This window comes from Cinclus cinclus, chromosome 18 (genome assembly GCF_963662255.1).
Source record: "Cinclus cinclus chromosome 18, bCinCin1.1, whole genome shotgun sequence".
Taxonomy (NCBI): Eukaryota; Metazoa; Chordata; class Aves; order Passeriformes; family Cinclidae; genus Cinclus; species Cinclus cinclus.
In genome coordinates this window covers 14,450,208-14,468,010 of record NC_085063.1, presented here as the reverse complement: position 1 = coordinate 14,468,010, position 17,803 = coordinate 14,450,208, and the positions used below count along the sequence as shown (strand labels likewise).

Sequence of the window (17,803 nt, the reverse complement as noted above, 5' to 3'; positions counted from 1 at the left end):
TTGGGACAGGAACTGAGGCTCTGGGCTCTGATTTAGGACAGGACCTCAGGCTCTGGGCTCTGATTTGGGACAGGAACTGAGGCTCTGGGCTCTGATTTAGGACAGGACCTCAGGCTCTGGGCTCTGATTTGGGACAGGAACTCAGGCTCTGGGCTCTGATTTGGGACAGGAACTGAGGCTCTGGGCTCTGATTTGGGACAGGAACTGAGGCTCTGGGCTCTGATTTGGGACAGGAACTGAGGCTCTGGGCTCTGATTTAGGACAGGACCTCAGGCTCTGGGCTCTGATTTGGGACAGGAACTGAGGCTCTGGGCTCTGATTTAGGACAGGACCTCAGGCTCTGGGCTCTGATTTGGGACAGGAACTCAGGCTCTGGGCTCTGATTTGGGACAGGAACTGAGGCTCTGGGCTCTGATTTGGGACAGGAACTGAGGCTCTGGGCTCTGATTTGGGACAGGAACTGAGGCTCTGGGCTCTGATTTGGGACAGGAGCTCAGGCTCTGGGCTGATTTGGGACAGGAACTGAGGCTCTGGGCTCTGATTTAGGACAGGAGCTCAGGCTCTGGGCTCTTTCCCTCCTGCACAGCCAAGGACCAACAGCACCAAGCAGTGCCAGCTCTGCCCGTGGTTTCTCTGATGTGGCAAGAAGACAGCAAGCAATTAATTTAGCACAGAATGAAGAACCTCAGACAAGAACAGCTGCCACTAAGAGCCCATCTGTGTTTGATGCATCAACCCAGCTCTAAAAGGACCCTGCAAGTCTCTGTCCTTCTGCTGAGAAGCCCAAGCACGTGTTGCTCACCTCATGATATTGTAACGTGGACCAAAGTTTATTATAATGACAGAACTCATTGAGTTTAATTCTCGAAAATTAAAAATACATAAATTTGCTCTGCACACAAGCCTAATGCCTTTGTATGAACCCACTGCTGTGATTCAGGTTTGGTTTTTAGAGCCAAGCAAGTGCCAGGTTCCAAAAACTGCTTCTCTGCAGGGAGCATGTCATTAAAACATCCACCTAGGAGTGCCTCTGCTTATTTGCAGCTCATCCTCAAAGTTTCACACTAACAGGAAACAGATTTCATGGAGCTGTGAGGAGTAGCAGCTCTGTGACCTCTCCTTTCAGTCTCCAAGGATTCAAGACACGTCTGCCACATTGTCTGCAGAACAGTACGAGTCTCTTCTCACGTTGTCGACACATTTCAAGGATGATCAACTGCAAAGTTCTGCTCCAAAGAGGATTTGCTTTAGTTTAGATAATTTTCTGCTACACAAATAAATACAGAGTAAAACTATTATGTCACCAGCTCCTTTTAACAGGAGGCACAAAAGCTAAACAAAACTGAATTGTCTCGTTCTGAGCTACCACTTCTCTGTCTTTATCAATGGCTGGATACCTCCAAAAATCACTGGGGTGACCACATTTCAACGGAAGGAAAATCTCAGACACACTCAGATTCTCTCTGCAGTGTGTGTAGATCCGACAGACTGGAGCCCCATTATGGAAACAACATGCCATAAATCAGGAATCAGCTGTCAGCAGTGTAGTGCATCACCTGCATTAAGGGATTTCCAAGATGTAAAAAGAATGTAACTGCTTGAATCAAAAAGACAACATAAAAAAATGTAACACAATGCAAAGAATAGTGCAGACACGTAAAAAAATCACTGTAAATTGTCAAACGTAAATCCCAAGGTCAGGTAGCAGCTTCCACAGACTTTGAACCACGCAAGAGAAATCCATTGCCACTGCAGTTCCATGCATCTGACCCCAGTTAAGTAGAACAAAAGTGCCAAGAACTGGATGAACTCAGAGCCTCCACCCTCCAAACACTCCCTTCTGGCACTGGGTTCCTGTCCAGAGCAGTCTGGAAGTCTCTCACTACAGCAGCAGGTAACAGAGATTACCATGGGGTGTGTTTGTTTTGGGACAGCTGGGGTTTGTCTCTGGGCCCTGGGCAAGGTCTGTCTTGTGCCAGGAGCAGCCCTAGGACGTGAGCTTCGAGTAGCTGGGGGGAGAAAACCTCCGTCTCAGGTACTTGAGGACGTAGAGGGGCAGGCAGCTCACCAGGGTGATGACAGTGACCTTCCACAGGAACGACAAGGTGGCAATGAAGTAAACATCTGTGTGGAGAAACCAGCACTGAGTCAAAAACACAGGGAGGAGCTTCTGGGAAGCAGAAAAACAGCTCCACCTACCACTGCCTCCTTCTGCCCATGGCACGGGGTTGGAACTAGCTCAGCTTTAAGCTCCCTTCCAACCCGGGCCATTCTATGATTTTGCAATTCTTAAAAGTGCCCCACCTCCAAGTTTCAGAGCTCATATGATACCTGGCTCCTCACTCTGCTTCCCCAGAAGATGCAGAGATGTGCTGAGCAGCGGGTTGTAGAGTATGTGGCTCTCACAGGTAACTGCCCTCCCAAACCCCACCTGAGACAGGGATACCCTCCTGGCACTGCCAAGCACTGCGTGTCCTCCCACTCTGGGAGCTGCCTCTGCTGCTTGGCTGAGTGCAGCAAACACACAACTCTTGACTCAAAACACCTCAGAATCTTCACCAAAAGAGTTAAAGCATCGTTCCAAATGGAACTGGTATAACCACAGGCAAGAGGCAGATCCAGCCAGGGGGAAGTTATCCCTGCTGTCTTCAGTTGGGAAAGAGCTTTCTGGAAGAAGCAGTGACATCTTGTGGTTCCTGAATGAACACTGGAACAAGCCCATGGGTCTGATATTTGCAACTCAACAGTTACTGGGGGAATCTGGAACTCCCCACCCTTTTTCCTCTAGCCAGGGAACAGGATCAGTTCTCCCTCAGGCAACCAAAACACCACCAACAACCAAACCCATAAAAGAATGGTCCCAATGAACAGATACAATAAGGTAAGTTGAAGAAGGCAGCTCCTTCACCCAGTTTAAAGGACCAAATCTTTCCATCCAACAGCAGAGACTTCAATCTTCCATCTCAAATTCCCATATGGAAATAAAGGTCACTGCTACACAAGACAGCTAACACATGCTAGAGCTCAAAGAATGGATGAGATTCACTGGGTAGCACATTCTGCTGACCGCCTTTACCTTTTCTAGCATTTTGCTGTGGCAAGGAACCACAAAATATCTTCCAAGTGCCTTGAAATCACACAGAGCTCACTGTGGTACCATTGTCACTGTGCCTGCTGTTGGCTCCACCAACAGCTCAGCTCAGTCCTGTTACCATCCAGCCCTGAAATGGCTGGGGGAGAGCATTAAACCTCACCAATAAACTCGTGCAAGAACACCAGGGAGGCGATGTAGCAGGAGAGGCTGAGCAGCTCGGCCACGATCATGAGCCAGTGCCACGTCTGGATCGTCAGCGCCACCATCAGAAGCTCGGTGAGAATCAGGGACGTGAAGGAAATGGCAACAATGTGCACAAACTCGGATTCAAACAGGAGGAGTGCTCCATACATGATGATGCTACCTGCAAGGGAATGGAACTGTTTCAGTCAAACACCAGGCTCAGCTCTCAAACCCACAGTTAGGTCTTGGAAAGGCTGAAACAATCCTATCTTGAGGCTGTTTTTCATGAAACCTGATGAATCTAACAACAATGAATCAGTTACTATTTAGGAGACAGAGCAGATGAGAAGACAGGGAAAAGTTACAGCAGAGGTAACCTAAGTTTTCTAACAGCCTATCACACTCATAGACACATGGAGATAGGAAATTAATACATGCTGTTTTGGCAGCTGGAGATCTCTAACATCATGAAACTCTATCCTCCCACAAAAGCACTCGGTCACTACTCAGAAGCTAGAAGATATCAAATTCTTCTCTATCTTACTGCAGTGCCTGGTGCCAAGAGGCAGCAAAGTGTTGAAAAGTTCAGTGGACACAAGTGAGCCTCAATTTGCACTGCAAGATCTCTCTCCTTTCCACCTCCCCCTAAGAGAATCCCATTAAAGCTCTGCTAATGAGGCATTGTTTGTGCTCCTCACTCTCCTGGCTGGCCAGGGCTCCCTCCAGGCCACCTGCACAAATAACTCATGTGAGTGAGCAGCATGAGTAATCCACACCAACATCCATCACTCAGGCTGCCTCCGGAAGGGAAAACCTGTGAGGGAACCCAGCTCGAGCCACAGAGTTCAAACCCAGCTGTGAACTTTCCAAACTTCTGGACTGCTCAAGTTCTGGTCGGGCTCATCTCTGCTAGCAGCTGGCCCCGTTGTTTGGCCACTGTTTGCTGGTTCTTGAGCACTGGTGAAGTCACTTGAACCAAACCCTGTAACCAGAGAGTGCTCTCAGCTCAAGGAGGAATCTTCTTCCCCATGCATCACCCTCAGGATCAGCCTCCCACCACTTGGGAGTGTTCTCTCAATGCCTTGGCTATGCCATGGGGTTATCCAGCATCCCCAGGCCTTGATCCCTGCTGTAGGACTCCTGTGATAGATTTCAGGAAATAAAGCTAATCACAGAGATTTCACACTCCTAGACTCACTCCCTGCTGGGGATGGCAACATCAATTACATCCATAAGAATGACCTGCTTATTTTGACCCCTTGCTCCGACTCTTGTTGATAAAGAGTTTTAGCAAGCAAGGAATTTGGCCACTCCAGCTTTTAGCTCCACATTATTGAGCTGTTTTCTACAACTCCCTGATTAATACTTACAGAGAACATTGGAGTTTGAGGGTACTCAATGAAAAAAAAGACAAAATGAAAGAAAAGGCCTTCTTAGCTATACACCCAAATTACTACATCCACTGTTGAAAATGCATTGTAACTAAGGCGTTTAATCACTCTAGCAGCCTAATTAAAAAGCATATGAGATATGATCAAGACTGACTTTGACACTGAGTTTCAGAAGCCTGTGAAGCAACCAGAACTATCCAGAACTCCTAATGCCACTTCCACTTTTAGATAAAATACAGAAGGCTACAGATGTTGCATTTTCCATGTTGACAGAAAAACTGCAAAATCCATAGATTGGAGAACTTTTCCCAAAAGAATGGGCAGGAGAGTCATGAGCTCTGCTTTACAGATGAGGCAACTACAGCAGTGCAAGGAACTTGCACAGAATTACAGTGGATGGTTCTGATGGGAAGAGGCACAATGGTTTGAATTCTGCATCACAGGGTTGACCAATTACTGCCAATATTTGGGTTTAGATCATTTTTTCCTTTGGTAACACTACTGACATTTTCCAAGACAAAAAAAAAATATATATTCACCACCACAAGGATACTTTGGGAAATTAATTTCATGCCTTACTTAACTTCTGCAATGCCAAAACTCAGATAGCCACACACACACTACACCATCTAAAGCACAAGCAGGAGTTGATTTCTTACCTTGATAAATGCTTATCAAGACCCAGATTAAAAACGTTTTGTATGACAACGGTCGTCCCTGGGTGGGGGGGGAAAAAAAGACAAAGCTCCATTGGGGTTTTCTTTTATGAAAATTCACTTATTGATCAACTTAGAAATTAATAAGAGAACTGGAAGGTGATTTGGAAAAAATGAACAGAACTAACCAAGCAGACCTGAGGCAGCACCCCTTTATTCTCATTTTTCTGGGTGCATGAAGAGGCTCAGGACCCCCTCAGCACAACCTGGCCCTCTCTACACACACAATTAATTCAGTGCAAAGATGCCTCGGGAGTTCAGTCACTGTACTGTGAAATAGAAGATGTGTGTACACACATCAATGTGAATACATTAATATTGTATTCTAGACACACACAAATCACCCTCATATTGAAGGCAGATAGATTTTAAAAAACCATCTCCAGCCAACACAGCTATACCAGCACAAAACCCCCTATGTTTAGACCAGGCCTAAGGATGGTTGAAGAATTAGTGGTTTATGACATAAGAGACAACATCCAAGTGAAACCAGATGGGGACTTATTGAGGCTCTGGAAAAATAGGCTGTGCTTCCCAGAGTATCTGTTTAACAGGAACCCTTGAGGGAAAGGATCTGGGGAAGACTCAGTCCACCCTTTCCTCCAACTAAGAAAGATGCTCCCAGGCTGCACACCCCAGTTATTCAAAACATTTTCCAAGGAGGAAGAAAAAAAAATTAAAAGGAACCTAAGACAGGATTTACCTTCCTGATATTTCTACGGTAAACATAAAATAAAGTTTTCTTTGTCTAAAGAGAAGGACCTGACTTAGATGCTAAAACTACAAAAACGGCACAGCAAGCAAACCTTTAGGTCATGCTCCAGTCAAATTTCAAATTGAAGAAACTCTGGGATAACCCCCTGCCTCCATCAAATGAGCACATCCCTTCCCCTCTTCCCTTTCCTGGACCCAGGACAGTGCCAAATCCCCAACAATTTCTCTTTTCCCTTTATTATGGAGCAAATTGGTAATATTAAATCCCTAGAATTTCCCACAGAATGGAATTTCTACTTGCCCAGCTGTTTTTAATAAATTGCATTTCATGCAGCATTCAATAAACAACTGCCAGGAACTCTGGTTCTATCTGTTGATTCAAATTTGACTTGAACAGAATTTTGCCTGGAAATGCCTGATAAAGTTCCAGGTCTCCTGGCAATATATTTGACTTTACACATTTAGAACTTCAAACCAAGATGAGGATCTTGCTTTAAAGCAAAACACACAAACAAGAGTCTCCCACACCTTAAGAAGATCTTTGTAGAGCTCTGGGTACAACATTGCGACTTCAGATTTCACATCCTTGTCCAGGACAAGAGAAAACACAGGAAACATGGTGTAAATTGTGGAGTACCTGGGAAGAAGGCAGGAGACCAACAAATTATCTCAGGTGGAGCAAACAAATGCTAGGCTGCAGAAAGGAAATACAATATTCTTTAAGTTACCAATAGTGTACACATTATAAAAACTGGCAAATGGAGCACACCAGAGTTTTAGAGGTAGGGAAAAACCATCAGGATTGATGTGATTGCTTTTTTGTGACTTTTGATTGATTGCTTTTTGATCAGGAACACTCATACACAAGTGACTGGTTCAAATATTCCAGTGGGCTCCTAATGGAGCCAAGGACTGACCTGTGCCCATCCCAAAGTCTGCTCTACAGCTCAGGGTTGAGTCTGTTTGCATCAGAAGGCAATGGAGATGAATTTGCTGGGTTTCTTAAATTATGTACTCAAAAACATAAGAAGTCATAGTGGGATTACAGTTGCAGAGGCCTGTTTCAGACAGATTTTGGACAGGAACTGAGGTTGGGTTGTCCCCCTTCCTGGCACTGCCTCTCACTGCTGTGCAGACACCAGCCCAGAACAACTGTCCCTTTGCTTTTTACTGGGATCAAAGGAACATTCCTGGAGGAGGGGATGCTTCACAAACCAGAAATGTTTCTGGAAGTGTCTGCACTGGAAGGGGATGAGGCTCACACCCAGCTCCTGAAGCAGTGCTGTGAGCAGAGTGCAGATGTGCATGGCTTGCATGTTAATCAACCCAAAAGTGATCATTGTGCAGAGGTTTTCCTTATTACCAGTAAAAAGTGAGCTCTTACCCAATGATGAGGAAGCCTTGGTAGAGAGGAACTGAAGCAAAGTAAAACACTGATGAGAAAACAGCCTAGAAAAGAAATGAGCTTTTTAGGCACTGAGATACTGCAGGAAAAGTAACAGCTTAAATACACACTCTGTTCAAACTGGAACATTCCTGAAATGAAGACAAACTAATGGAATATCAACCCTCAGTCCTTTGGAGCAGTTGCTGGTATTTGTCCAGTATCAGGAATTTTCTTACGTGTTTTCTTATCAAAGTAACAACCTCAAGTCCTAGCCCATGAAAATTTTCAGGAGAAGTAGCAGCAGCACTTCAGGTGAGACACAGGACCTTTCCTTTATGATTTGGCTTCTCCACCTCTCTTTAGAAACCCCCTCCTGGCAGCCCATTTACCTGCATGGTGCTGATGCAGAGGCTCCTGTGGATCACAAACTGGCTGAGGGCTGCAGACCTCTTGTAGCTGTTCCTTCCATGGACCATGAGCAAACGACCCAGGTGCTTGAACTGAGTGATGGAGAAATCAGCTGCCAGCGATGCCTGCTTCCCTTCCTGGGACCAAGAGCAAGGGCAAGAACAGTGAGATCATTTCAGCACTGGAAACTAAGAAAATTGTGTTATTATTGACTTATCACTGACAGAATTTCCAGGAATATTTGCAGTTCGTTAGGTTGGCGAGAGCATTGCCTCAGTACTTCTTTCACTGTGGGTTTTAAGCAAAGAGCAAAAATATGAGGAGAATTCCCACCTGAACCTTGGCCTCCAATTGCAAACAACCTCTGGATTCTGATCCACAACACACATGTTAACGTGACACTCCTATCAAGTCAGTGCTGAACACAAATTCTCAGTCTCAAAAGTTCACTCAATTTTGGCTCACGGCAAGCAGAGTCTGTCTCCTGCTGCCAATCCAGTCCTGCAGCTCCACACAGCTCCAGGTGCAGGAATCAGAGTTCTAACCCTGAGTTTGTAAAGTAGTACCCACAGCTGGTCTGTGGGCCAGAGAGGGTTAGTGAATGAGGTTTGTCTTTGAAAAGTATTCTCTGACCAAGGCTGTTAGCATGGAGACTGAGAAGGAGAAGGAGATAACCAGGAAAGAAAACCTGCAGCTGGGGAAAGTATTTTTAGAAAGGTCCTAGGACTTTTCTAAAAGGTGGACCTTTCTAAAGAGGACCTTTCTAAAGAGGTGGAGAACTTTTCTGCCAATAATTGTTATGTTGATTTATTGTAATCAGTGACTAAAGTGTAAACTTTGTAGAGGGTATGAAAAGACAGCATACTGTTGTAATAAATAGACATTAGCTCTCTGAAATGTAGTGTGTCTATTTGTATGTCACGCCTGCCTCTAAAGCAACAAGTTTGTTGTGCAAACTAATATGAACAGTTTTTAATTGTGCATGTAGGGTATATCTGATCAGTGTAATTAGAACTCCAGTACTTGGAGCATCTAAACCCTCCCAAACTAACCATGAGTGCACAAACTCAGGGATTCTGCCAAGAACCAAATAATGAATTTGAATTCCCTTTAACAGCAGTCTCCTTTACAGCTGAATTATTTCTCATGATAGGGCTACTGGTCTGATGATGATTCTTGTGGGACCTTGTTCCCTTTCTTGCACAAATGTCTGGGAATCCATTTAAGAGTTGCTTGAAAACCGGCCACAGAAATTCTCATTAAACATGAGGTAATCTCACCTTTCCTTCAACTCCAACACCACAGTCAGCCTCCTGAATCATGCTAACATCATTCCCTCCATCACCTGCAAGGCAGAGCACAAACAAAACTGGGAGTTAAGCAACAGGGGCAACCTGCAACCCCACCAGAGTCATCTGCACCACACTGGAATATTATAAGAAACACTTAACCCAATCAACCAAAGCAAGACTTTAAACAGAAATCATTAATTTAAGTTCTTAAGTTTTGTTTTAATAGACCCCAGGTCAGTGATCCATGTATCTCACTTGTAGGTGGTACCATTGTGTCTACAATGCTGAAACAAAGCTCACAGATTACCAGTGGCACTTCTCCTGATCACATTCAAGCTCTGTTTTGCAAAGATGCCACCTGAAAGGCTGATGAGAAGTTTGGCATTGAATTCCCACGTGCAAAATATCCATCATCTTCTCCATCGCCCCACAAAACCACCGCTCCCTAAATCCCCGTTTCCCGGTGGTACGAGATGACGCGTTCACCCAAAAAGAAGAACCTGGAGGTGCCATTGTCCACGGCCACTGCTCCCCGGCTGGTCACTCACCCACAGCACAGGTGAGTTTGCCCGTCCTCTCCTGCAGCAGCCGCACGATCTGGGCTTTCTGCGTGGGGGCACAGCGGCAGCACACGACAGCGGGGCACTGGCACGCCAGCTCCATGAACTCGTACTCGTAGTACTTCAGGCACACCTGGAGCACACACAGCACACACCTGGCTTACACCTGCTCTCTGGGCTTGCTCCAGCCCAGGCTGGCCCTGCTGATGCATTGAAAGTTTACTAAGAACAGGGGCTGGGCAGAGTTCAAGGAACAAAGCAGGGATTTATTAAAAACCCTTCCAGGGATTCCCCTCGGGCAGTGCGAGAGCCCGGCTGAGGTTACACCCAAGATGGACAATGGGTCACGAGTTTCACACTTTGATCAGTTTGGGTCCATTTCCATCTTGGGGTTCATTGTCCAACCCCAGCTCCAGGCTCTGCAGTCCCACCCTCCCAGATTCTGCCCTCAATTCTCTGCCCTTTGCACTTTTTGGGGCTGCAGCTGCAGTGGTGTCCTGGGGCTGGACAAGGATTTTTCTAACTACACTGTGAGGAGAACTTGGAGCACTTCATGTGAAGTTGAGAATTATACACTAATGCAGTACAGAATGTGGGAAATATGAAGCTCAGACTGAAGGCATCAGTACCTCCAGCGAGTCCCCGGAGATGACCAGCGCACAGTCGTGCTTGCGGCGGAAGGCGTTCAGCTCCAGGTGGGCTTCTCCTCGGTTTGTCACCTGGGGGAGGATTGAACTGAGCAAGGTGTGCTTCACTGGGGTGAGGAAACAGCAAAGAATCCCAGAGGGAACAAAAGTGACACAGCCAGGAGAGGCAGCACCCTGATTTGGGGCATGCAGTCACAAAAACAACAACTCGGGGGAGAATGCTGGGTCAAAGGAATAAAAATACCCTGCTGGGAAGCAGCTGTGATCTCAGACCCCTCCTGTCCCAGAGTCTGGGCCCTTTGAGAGAGGCTCTGTGGGTGTTACTCACTAGTCTGAAAATATGGATGTCCTGTGTCCGTGTCACCAGATGAGCATTCTTGGCTGTACACGTGGCTGTCTCCAGCTTATCCCCTGTCAGCATCCACACCTAAAACCCAAGCATTTTGTATGTTAAACAAAGCTTAACAACCACATCTGCAGGACCTCTGCAAGTACCACCTGCCCCTTCAGGCTAATAAAAGGGCTGTTAAAACACACATACAAATTATTCTTCTAAAAAAACCCTATTTTAAAACACGCAAGAAAATTCCCACACCTGAAAGAAAGCAAAGCACTTAAAGAGGCTGAGACACAAAGGAAGTTACAAACTCTGTGTAACATTTTTCCCACCTGCAATATTTCAAGATTCTGCTGATAAACCCACAAAATTCAAGCTAAAAAATGTGTATTTGTGTGTTAATGTGTCCCTCCCTGGCCATTTCTCAACCGAGCCCTGCTGCAGAAAGATCCCTCCTGGCCCAGCCTGAAATGTGGATGATGCAACTGGGGTTAGCTCAGTGCTGATGTGTATGTCTGGAACACACTCATTTGGTTGAGGTTTTTTATATATATTTTTTTTTTTTTACATCTACACTGCTCCTTTTATTTTGTACTGGTGAGGGGAGGGAGTTAGAAAGCAATGTCAGCAGCAATGGCTGGGAATTCCTTCTCCAGTGTAAATATATCACAGTGGCTTTGGTTTTTTCCACTGGCGTTTTTATTCTTTCAAGACACTGCCCAAGAATATTCAATGAAAAATACAAAACCCTTAAGAAAACCCCAAAACATCAACAGAAAAACCCGCACAAAGACTCGTTTATTTGTTCTGTCATGAACTGCAAGACCCCCTTCACTCTAGATTTATCCTCACTTGCAATGCCCTGATGAACACTGCAGTGCAAGGAGTGCTCAGCCCATCCCACACCTCCACAGCAGCTCCAGCCAAGGTGAGGAGAAAGGGAAGAAGGAAAACCCTTTGGAGTGCTGGGCCAGGACTACAACATTACAGGGGAACTCTGATTCCCCTGGTCTCACTCCTCTGCTGAAGTCTCTGTTGTTTACAGGGATGGCCCCAAACAAAAAGTACTTTTGGAAGCTTGTCCCAAGCACTGAATTCCCTTCCTTCCTCAGCCCCAAACACACAGCCCTGCTTTGCATTCACAGCACAGCTTCAGGGTTTTGCTCAATTTGCAACTTAAAGCAGAGAAACCACAACCAGGGTCTTTCACCTACTTTTCTTACCCAAATCTGAATATTTAATCCATTTTTTTCCCCTTTTGAAAAGCTGACAACGTTTTCAGAGAGGGAACCTACAAAGACACCACAGCAGCTCCCTCACTGCTGAGCACAGCTCAGGCTGTAGGTTTGGAGTCACAGATGCTGGAGCCCAGAAAGCCGGGGGAAAAAAAAATCCAGTCCCTGATTCTCTTGGCTCAGACTCCCCTCTAGTGGCTCCTGAAAATGTGGATATCCACAGCTCCAAGCCCAGCACGGGGGTTCACGCACCACAAACCAAACACAGCCAAACCTGCCTTGTTTCATGCAATTCCCTGAAAGAATTGCCCAAAAATCTCCTGTTGGATCCTCCCTTGTGCCCACACGATTCCTTTCTCTGCAGGAGGAGCCGGAGCATGAAAAGCACCAGAGGTGACACGCTCACGTGTTAGGATTTACTACTGGCAGCACGTTCTGCTCCCAAAGTGATGTTTTAAACCCTCACAGGGCCCCCCAGCTTTTAACTGAGTGTCCTTGGGACAGCGGCACGCACTGCAGAGGGTCTCTGCTCCTGCTGGAGCAGCCCTGGGTGAGGCAGACCTTAATGCCAGCGTTCCTCAGCGTCTCCAGCGTGGGCCTGACGTCCGTCTGCAGCTGATCCTCCACCCCAGTGAGGCACAGCAGCTCCATCTCCATCTCCAGGCTCTCGATCACCGTGGCCACTTTGAGGGAGCGGTCGTGCACGCTGAGCTTGGCCTGGACGTAGCGTGCCTGGGGACACACAGCACGTCACAGGGGACACGGGGCTGCCCCGCTGCAGGGGGAGGCAGCCAACCCCCTCTGTGGCCTTCCACGTGCTCCAGGGAAAGGTGTCCCCGTGCACAGCTTGGGACCGCATCCTCTTGAAGGTGCCTTCCAACCCAGTTCTGGTTCTGTGATTCAGAGCTGGAATCTGTAAGGGCTGGGGAGCTCCAGGTGCCTGGTACAGACTAAGGTGGAAAACGCTCCAAGGAGCTGTGGCTGTTTTGTCCCTGGGCAGTTCCAGGAGGGTACACAAAGGCACAGCAGCTGCTGGAGAGCCTCCAAGCAGCTCCCTCCCACCGCAGGCAACACTTCTAGAAAGAATGGCACCAGAGAATCCTCAGCAGTTCCACCAGCACATCCCTGCATTAATCGAACAGTTCCCCTTTCCCATTCTGCCTGCCTGGATAAGCCAGGCAGTGCCCTGGGCAGACACACAAACCCCACACGTGGAGCCCCTGTCTGCAGGGAGCTGCCTGGGTTGTATTCTGGCTGTTTGCAGTTTCCCTGGATGTCACAATGCAACAATGGAAATGAAAAGCCAACACATTTCCCAAACTTGTCTAACAAATGATGAGAATGTGCAGAATCTATAACCACAGGAGACTACAAAGCAGGATTCAGGAACTGCTTGAGAGGGTCCTCACCGGGATAAACACTTCATACCTGTCACTTGGAAAGCAACTTTGATTAAAAGACTATCGAGACACTTTAGAGCAACATTTCTAGCAGAGAGCTGGGAGGTGAGAGGCAGCATTATCACAAGAGTTTTGTGAGAATCACTTCAGTGATTCTTAGTTTAAAAACAAAGGGAAAAAAACAAATAAAAACTTACTTCAAAGTCCTGATACTGCTCTTCTGTCAGAGACTTCTTGGCCACGACAAGAACCCTCAGGCCTTCCCGAGCCATGTTACCACACTGCAAAGAAGGAGCACATTGTAAGCCATAAACTGCAGCTCCACTGAAGTGATTTATGCACAGCAGTGTGGAGATGGCAGTGTAAGATAGCAGGTTAAGAAAATAACCATCCCATTTGAGCAACCCCAGTGAGTCTGTAACATCTGATAAAGTGCATGATAAACTCGAGAGGAAAGAGGGGATCTGCAATGCTTTGTGACCTAGCCCAGTGATCAGGAAGAGAAATGTCCTCTGTGCGACACCAGGGTGGCAAATACAATCCCACTGATTACATTTTCTCTGTCTCCAAGTAAAAGGGCACAAGCCTGGGATTTGTAGACTTCACATCTTTGGCAATTAACTCTTTAAAATAAGACCAACTTATTGCTGTTCATCTGAATACCACAGAATCAGTAACTGAAGCTACTGCTGAGGATGCTCCATTCCTGAAAGTGTCCAAGGCCAGGCTGGACAGGGCTTGGAGCACCCTGGGCTAGTGGAAGGTGTCCCTGCCCATGGCAGGGGGTGCAGTGGGATACGATTTAAGGTCCCTTCAAACCCAAACAATTCTGGGATTCCATGAGCTCTGTTGCACCATTACTGCTAACCTGACAAACACACCCCAGGTACAAAGCTGCCAAATGTAGTTTTGAAATTAGACCCTTCAGGCTAAACCAGATCCAAACACAGAATCAAGCTCGGGACAAATCTGGTGAGTGTCAATCAGTTTTGAGCAAAACCCATTTTATTCACGGGACTTATTCTACATTAAATATGCTGAACTTGCCACTGCTGCCCTTGTTCCTGTGGACATAACTGGCTGAGAACTAACCCAACGAACTTCCAGGATCAGTGACCTCCTGGCTTGCAGGTATTTCAGCAGTGAGGTCCCCCCTGCTGCAGGGGCCAGCTCTGCCAGGTGCTGCCCCAGAGCAGAGAGCAGGAGCAGCCCTCCCCTACCTCCTCCTCCAGCCAGTCGTTGTACTGCACGATGCCAGCCATCACCACATCTGCCCCCTTCATGTAGAACGTGATCTCTCCCGAGGACTCGTCCTGCAGAGACAGCACAGAGACAGCACCAACCTCAGCTGGGACCGTGTGAGCACATCCGGGGGGCCTCAGCAAAGTGAGGGTGAATTCTCAGCACAGCAGGCACAGAATTGTGTGCTCTGGGGCGTGTGAAGGGCCACCAGCTCAGCTGCTTGGCTGGGGCCAGGAGAAGATGTCTGCTCAACTGCAACTCAGCTCCTTGCAGCAGGAATGAATGCTTTGAAGAAGGAGGATCAGCTTTTTAACCAGCATCTCCACAGACAGACCCTCCCAGCCCTGACTGCCTGTGCCTCCAGAATAACCTGAGCCCTCACCTGGAAACCTGATTCCCTGCTTGCCTGAAACAACAAAACAGATGCACAAAGCTCAGCAGAGTAAAAATCACTCTGACTTACCTGCTCTGTTGCACCATTTGGAATAAGCACAATTAAAGCTCATGCTTGCCACAGAAAACAAAGATTGCTGCCTGCCTTATCTGAGACAAGGAGTTTATAGGCTGCAAGCAAAGTGTATTTACATTACCACAAATCAAAAAGTCCCTTCTAAGCAAGCAGGTATGTAAGGAAGCCACAGCTCTGAGTACTACAAGCTAATGGAAACCCTGGCAATTTCCTCAAAAGACACGAAACAATGAGTAAGGAACAAACTGCTCTGTAAACTGAGACAGCCACCAGGGATAAGAGGAAAGCAAACTTAAAATGGAAAACAAAAAACCCCAGGAAGGTCTGAAATAAACAGCTGTGAATGAAAGGGTCAAAGTATTTTAGGAGTAAGAGAAATTGATGAAAAGCAAAGTGGACGCTTCTTCTTCGTTCTCTCACCTAATAATTGGGTGAGTCTCTTCCACCACTACAGAAATTAGTGATGGAGGTTCTCACACATGAATAGGTTAAAAGACCCAGGTCCTGTGGCACTGGCAAAATAGAGATTAAATTCATAGGAAAAAAAAAAATAATGGCATACTGTAGCACCTGATGTGGACACTAAAACTGCAAAGAAAAGGAAAGTCTAACTGAGGAAATTAAGAAGTAGCCAAGGGTAACAAAGCTCCTTTACTGAGTATTTTTGCCAAGCTCACAGAGATATTCACAAGGAAGATGCTCATAATTAAGCCCAAGTGTGGTTTTCAATGTGCTGGAACATCCAGCCCTCACACAGTGATACACATTCCACATCCCCAGAGGAAAATGGGTGTCACTCTTCCAAAACAACAAGAATCTGCTTAAATAAAACACACCACTTCTGGCAGTAGCCAAAGGTAAAAGTTTATCTATGAAATTATTTGATTAAAGAGTGTCTCACAACATCTCTGTAGGAAACTGAATAAAGACTGCACTTCCCGTGCTGCAGAGCTGGCTTAAGAAAGTTTAGATTTTTTGTCCAATACAAATACTATATCAGCTATCTCCTTGCATTAGTCATTTCCTCTGCCCGAGTTCAGGGGGAGGTTAGTACGTTCTCAGATCATGGCAAGATCACTCTATAAATCTGCACACAGATTTGCCAGTTATATTGTTTTGGGGAAGCATCTTTTTCCACCATGGTCTGCCTCTGGCCACGGTTCAAAGGCTCCTTTCAATTCCAGATATGACAATAGCACTATCTCTGCTCCACAACAAAGATCATTCCACATGGGTAAGGGAAAAAAAAAAACGCAAAGAAAACGAAGAATGGAAAATATTGTGGTCAAACAAACAGGCCTTCTTCAAAGAGGAAGATAAGTCAGTGCACACTATGGTGAGGAGGCTGCTTGGGTAGAACAGAATTTCTTAGAATTGAAATAATCAGGTACAAAAATGACAGTTGAGTGCAAGGAAACGCTCAGATATTGCAAAAATATCCCAAACCAGGCAACATCTGTGACTGGTTTTCACTATTAACTATTGCTTTATTTCCTAGCAGCTGTGTTGAAGGAGATCTTTTCCTTGGTGCAGAGCAGAGAGGATGTGCAGGGAGATGGTGCCTGCAGGGACAGCACTGCTGGGCTGGACACAGGAACCTCTGCTCACATTCTGGCCCCAGGCTGTGCAGGAAGCAAAATTCTCACAGGGGCTCTCAACAGCCAGAAAAACTGCAGTTGGTAAGTACAGGTAATACCTGTGCAGGTGAGCAGAAATGTTTCCCTCTGGGCTCTGCTCACTGCAGTGCTGAGTGCACCTTCGTCTCCCTCCCTGTCTATATTTTCTTCCAGATGCTTCCTGCTGCTCTCCCTCCCCCTATTTCTGTTTTTACACAAGCAGCACAGTTTAGGAGATGCACTGAAAAGGTGAACACCCTTCAAGCTGTGGATCAAACCAAATGGAGTGCCTACACATACACACATATACGTTTAATTAAATTGTATTTGCTAGCTACCTACTTATAAATTTATATTTTTAATGGAAATTAAAACCCTGCCTGAATATATTATTTTGGAGTATACAGAAACGTGACAAAGTAATACCCAGGCAGTCAACATCTGCTACTCAACCCTAACTCTGCACAGGGCACACAACGGAGCTGATTTTAGTGCCTCAATGGCCACAAAATAAAGAAAATTCACAGAGAGGGACCAATGCTTCTTTAAAGATATTTAGAGTCAGGATCTAGGCCTGATGTTGCTCCCACTGACCACAAGTGGGAGTTTTGCTGGTTTTGCCTAAAATACAAAATGCAAAATCTAGACAGAGAAGTACGAACTAGAAACCTTTTTCTTTCTAGTGAGGGAAGAGAGAAATAATAGGTTATTTAAAAGGAGTAAACTTCAAATCAAAGAAGAGAAAAGGAGCACTCTTACACTCAAGGTAAGAAAATTTCAGGGCATTCACTTCTGTTGAGCATAAAAACACAATTTAATGAGGCTCACCCAGGTTTTGATGGTTTGTCCACCTCTTGTATCTTTGATGAAACAGCATTTCATCAAAAGCTTGCACTTGCAGTAAAAGCAATGAGGAGGGAGGTTCTTTAGTCCTCCCTCTTCTGTTGTTAGTATTTTAATTCTAGGTCATTAAAAGATTGCCCAGTCTCCGGATATTTTTCATTATAGAAGTAATTAATCTGGAGCACTGACACTTGCTGTACTGACCTGGATACACACCTTGTCACAGGTACCCCCTGCAGCACAAGGTGTCCGTGGGAGCACTCGGTGTC

At 46.2% G+C, this 17,803-nt stretch overlaps 1 protein-coding gene across 1 annotated transcript in view; it reads right to left on the bottom strand.

Moving 5' to 3' along the window:
• Positions 1-1,987: 1,987 nt before the first annotated feature.
• Positions 1,988-17,803, bottom strand: part of ATP9A (ATPase phospholipid transporting 9A (putative)) — a 44,644-nt gene continuing 28,828 nt past the window's right edge. Inside the window, exons 16-28 of the mRNA XM_062504792.1 lie at positions 14,585-14,677; positions 13,562-13,645; positions 12,526-12,696; positions 10,721-10,819; positions 10,375-10,464; positions 9,734-9,878; positions 9,174-9,238; positions 7,875-8,030; positions 7,483-7,547; positions 6,627-6,735; positions 5,328-5,385; positions 3,255-3,458; positions 1,988-2,124 (exon numbers count right to left, since the gene is read on the bottom strand). Coding sequence (XP_062360776.1) covers positions 1,988-2,124; positions 3,255-3,458; positions 5,328-5,385; positions 6,627-6,735; positions 7,483-7,547; positions 7,875-8,030; positions 9,174-9,238; positions 9,734-9,878; positions 10,375-10,464; positions 10,721-10,819; positions 12,526-12,696; positions 13,562-13,645; positions 14,585-14,677 — 1,476 coding nt within the window. The remainder of the gene's footprint in view (positions 2,125-3,254; positions 3,459-5,327; positions 5,386-6,626; positions 6,736-7,482; positions 7,548-7,874; positions 8,031-9,173; positions 9,239-9,733; positions 9,879-10,374; positions 10,465-10,720; positions 10,820-12,525; positions 12,697-13,561; positions 13,646-14,584; positions 14,678-17,803) is intronic.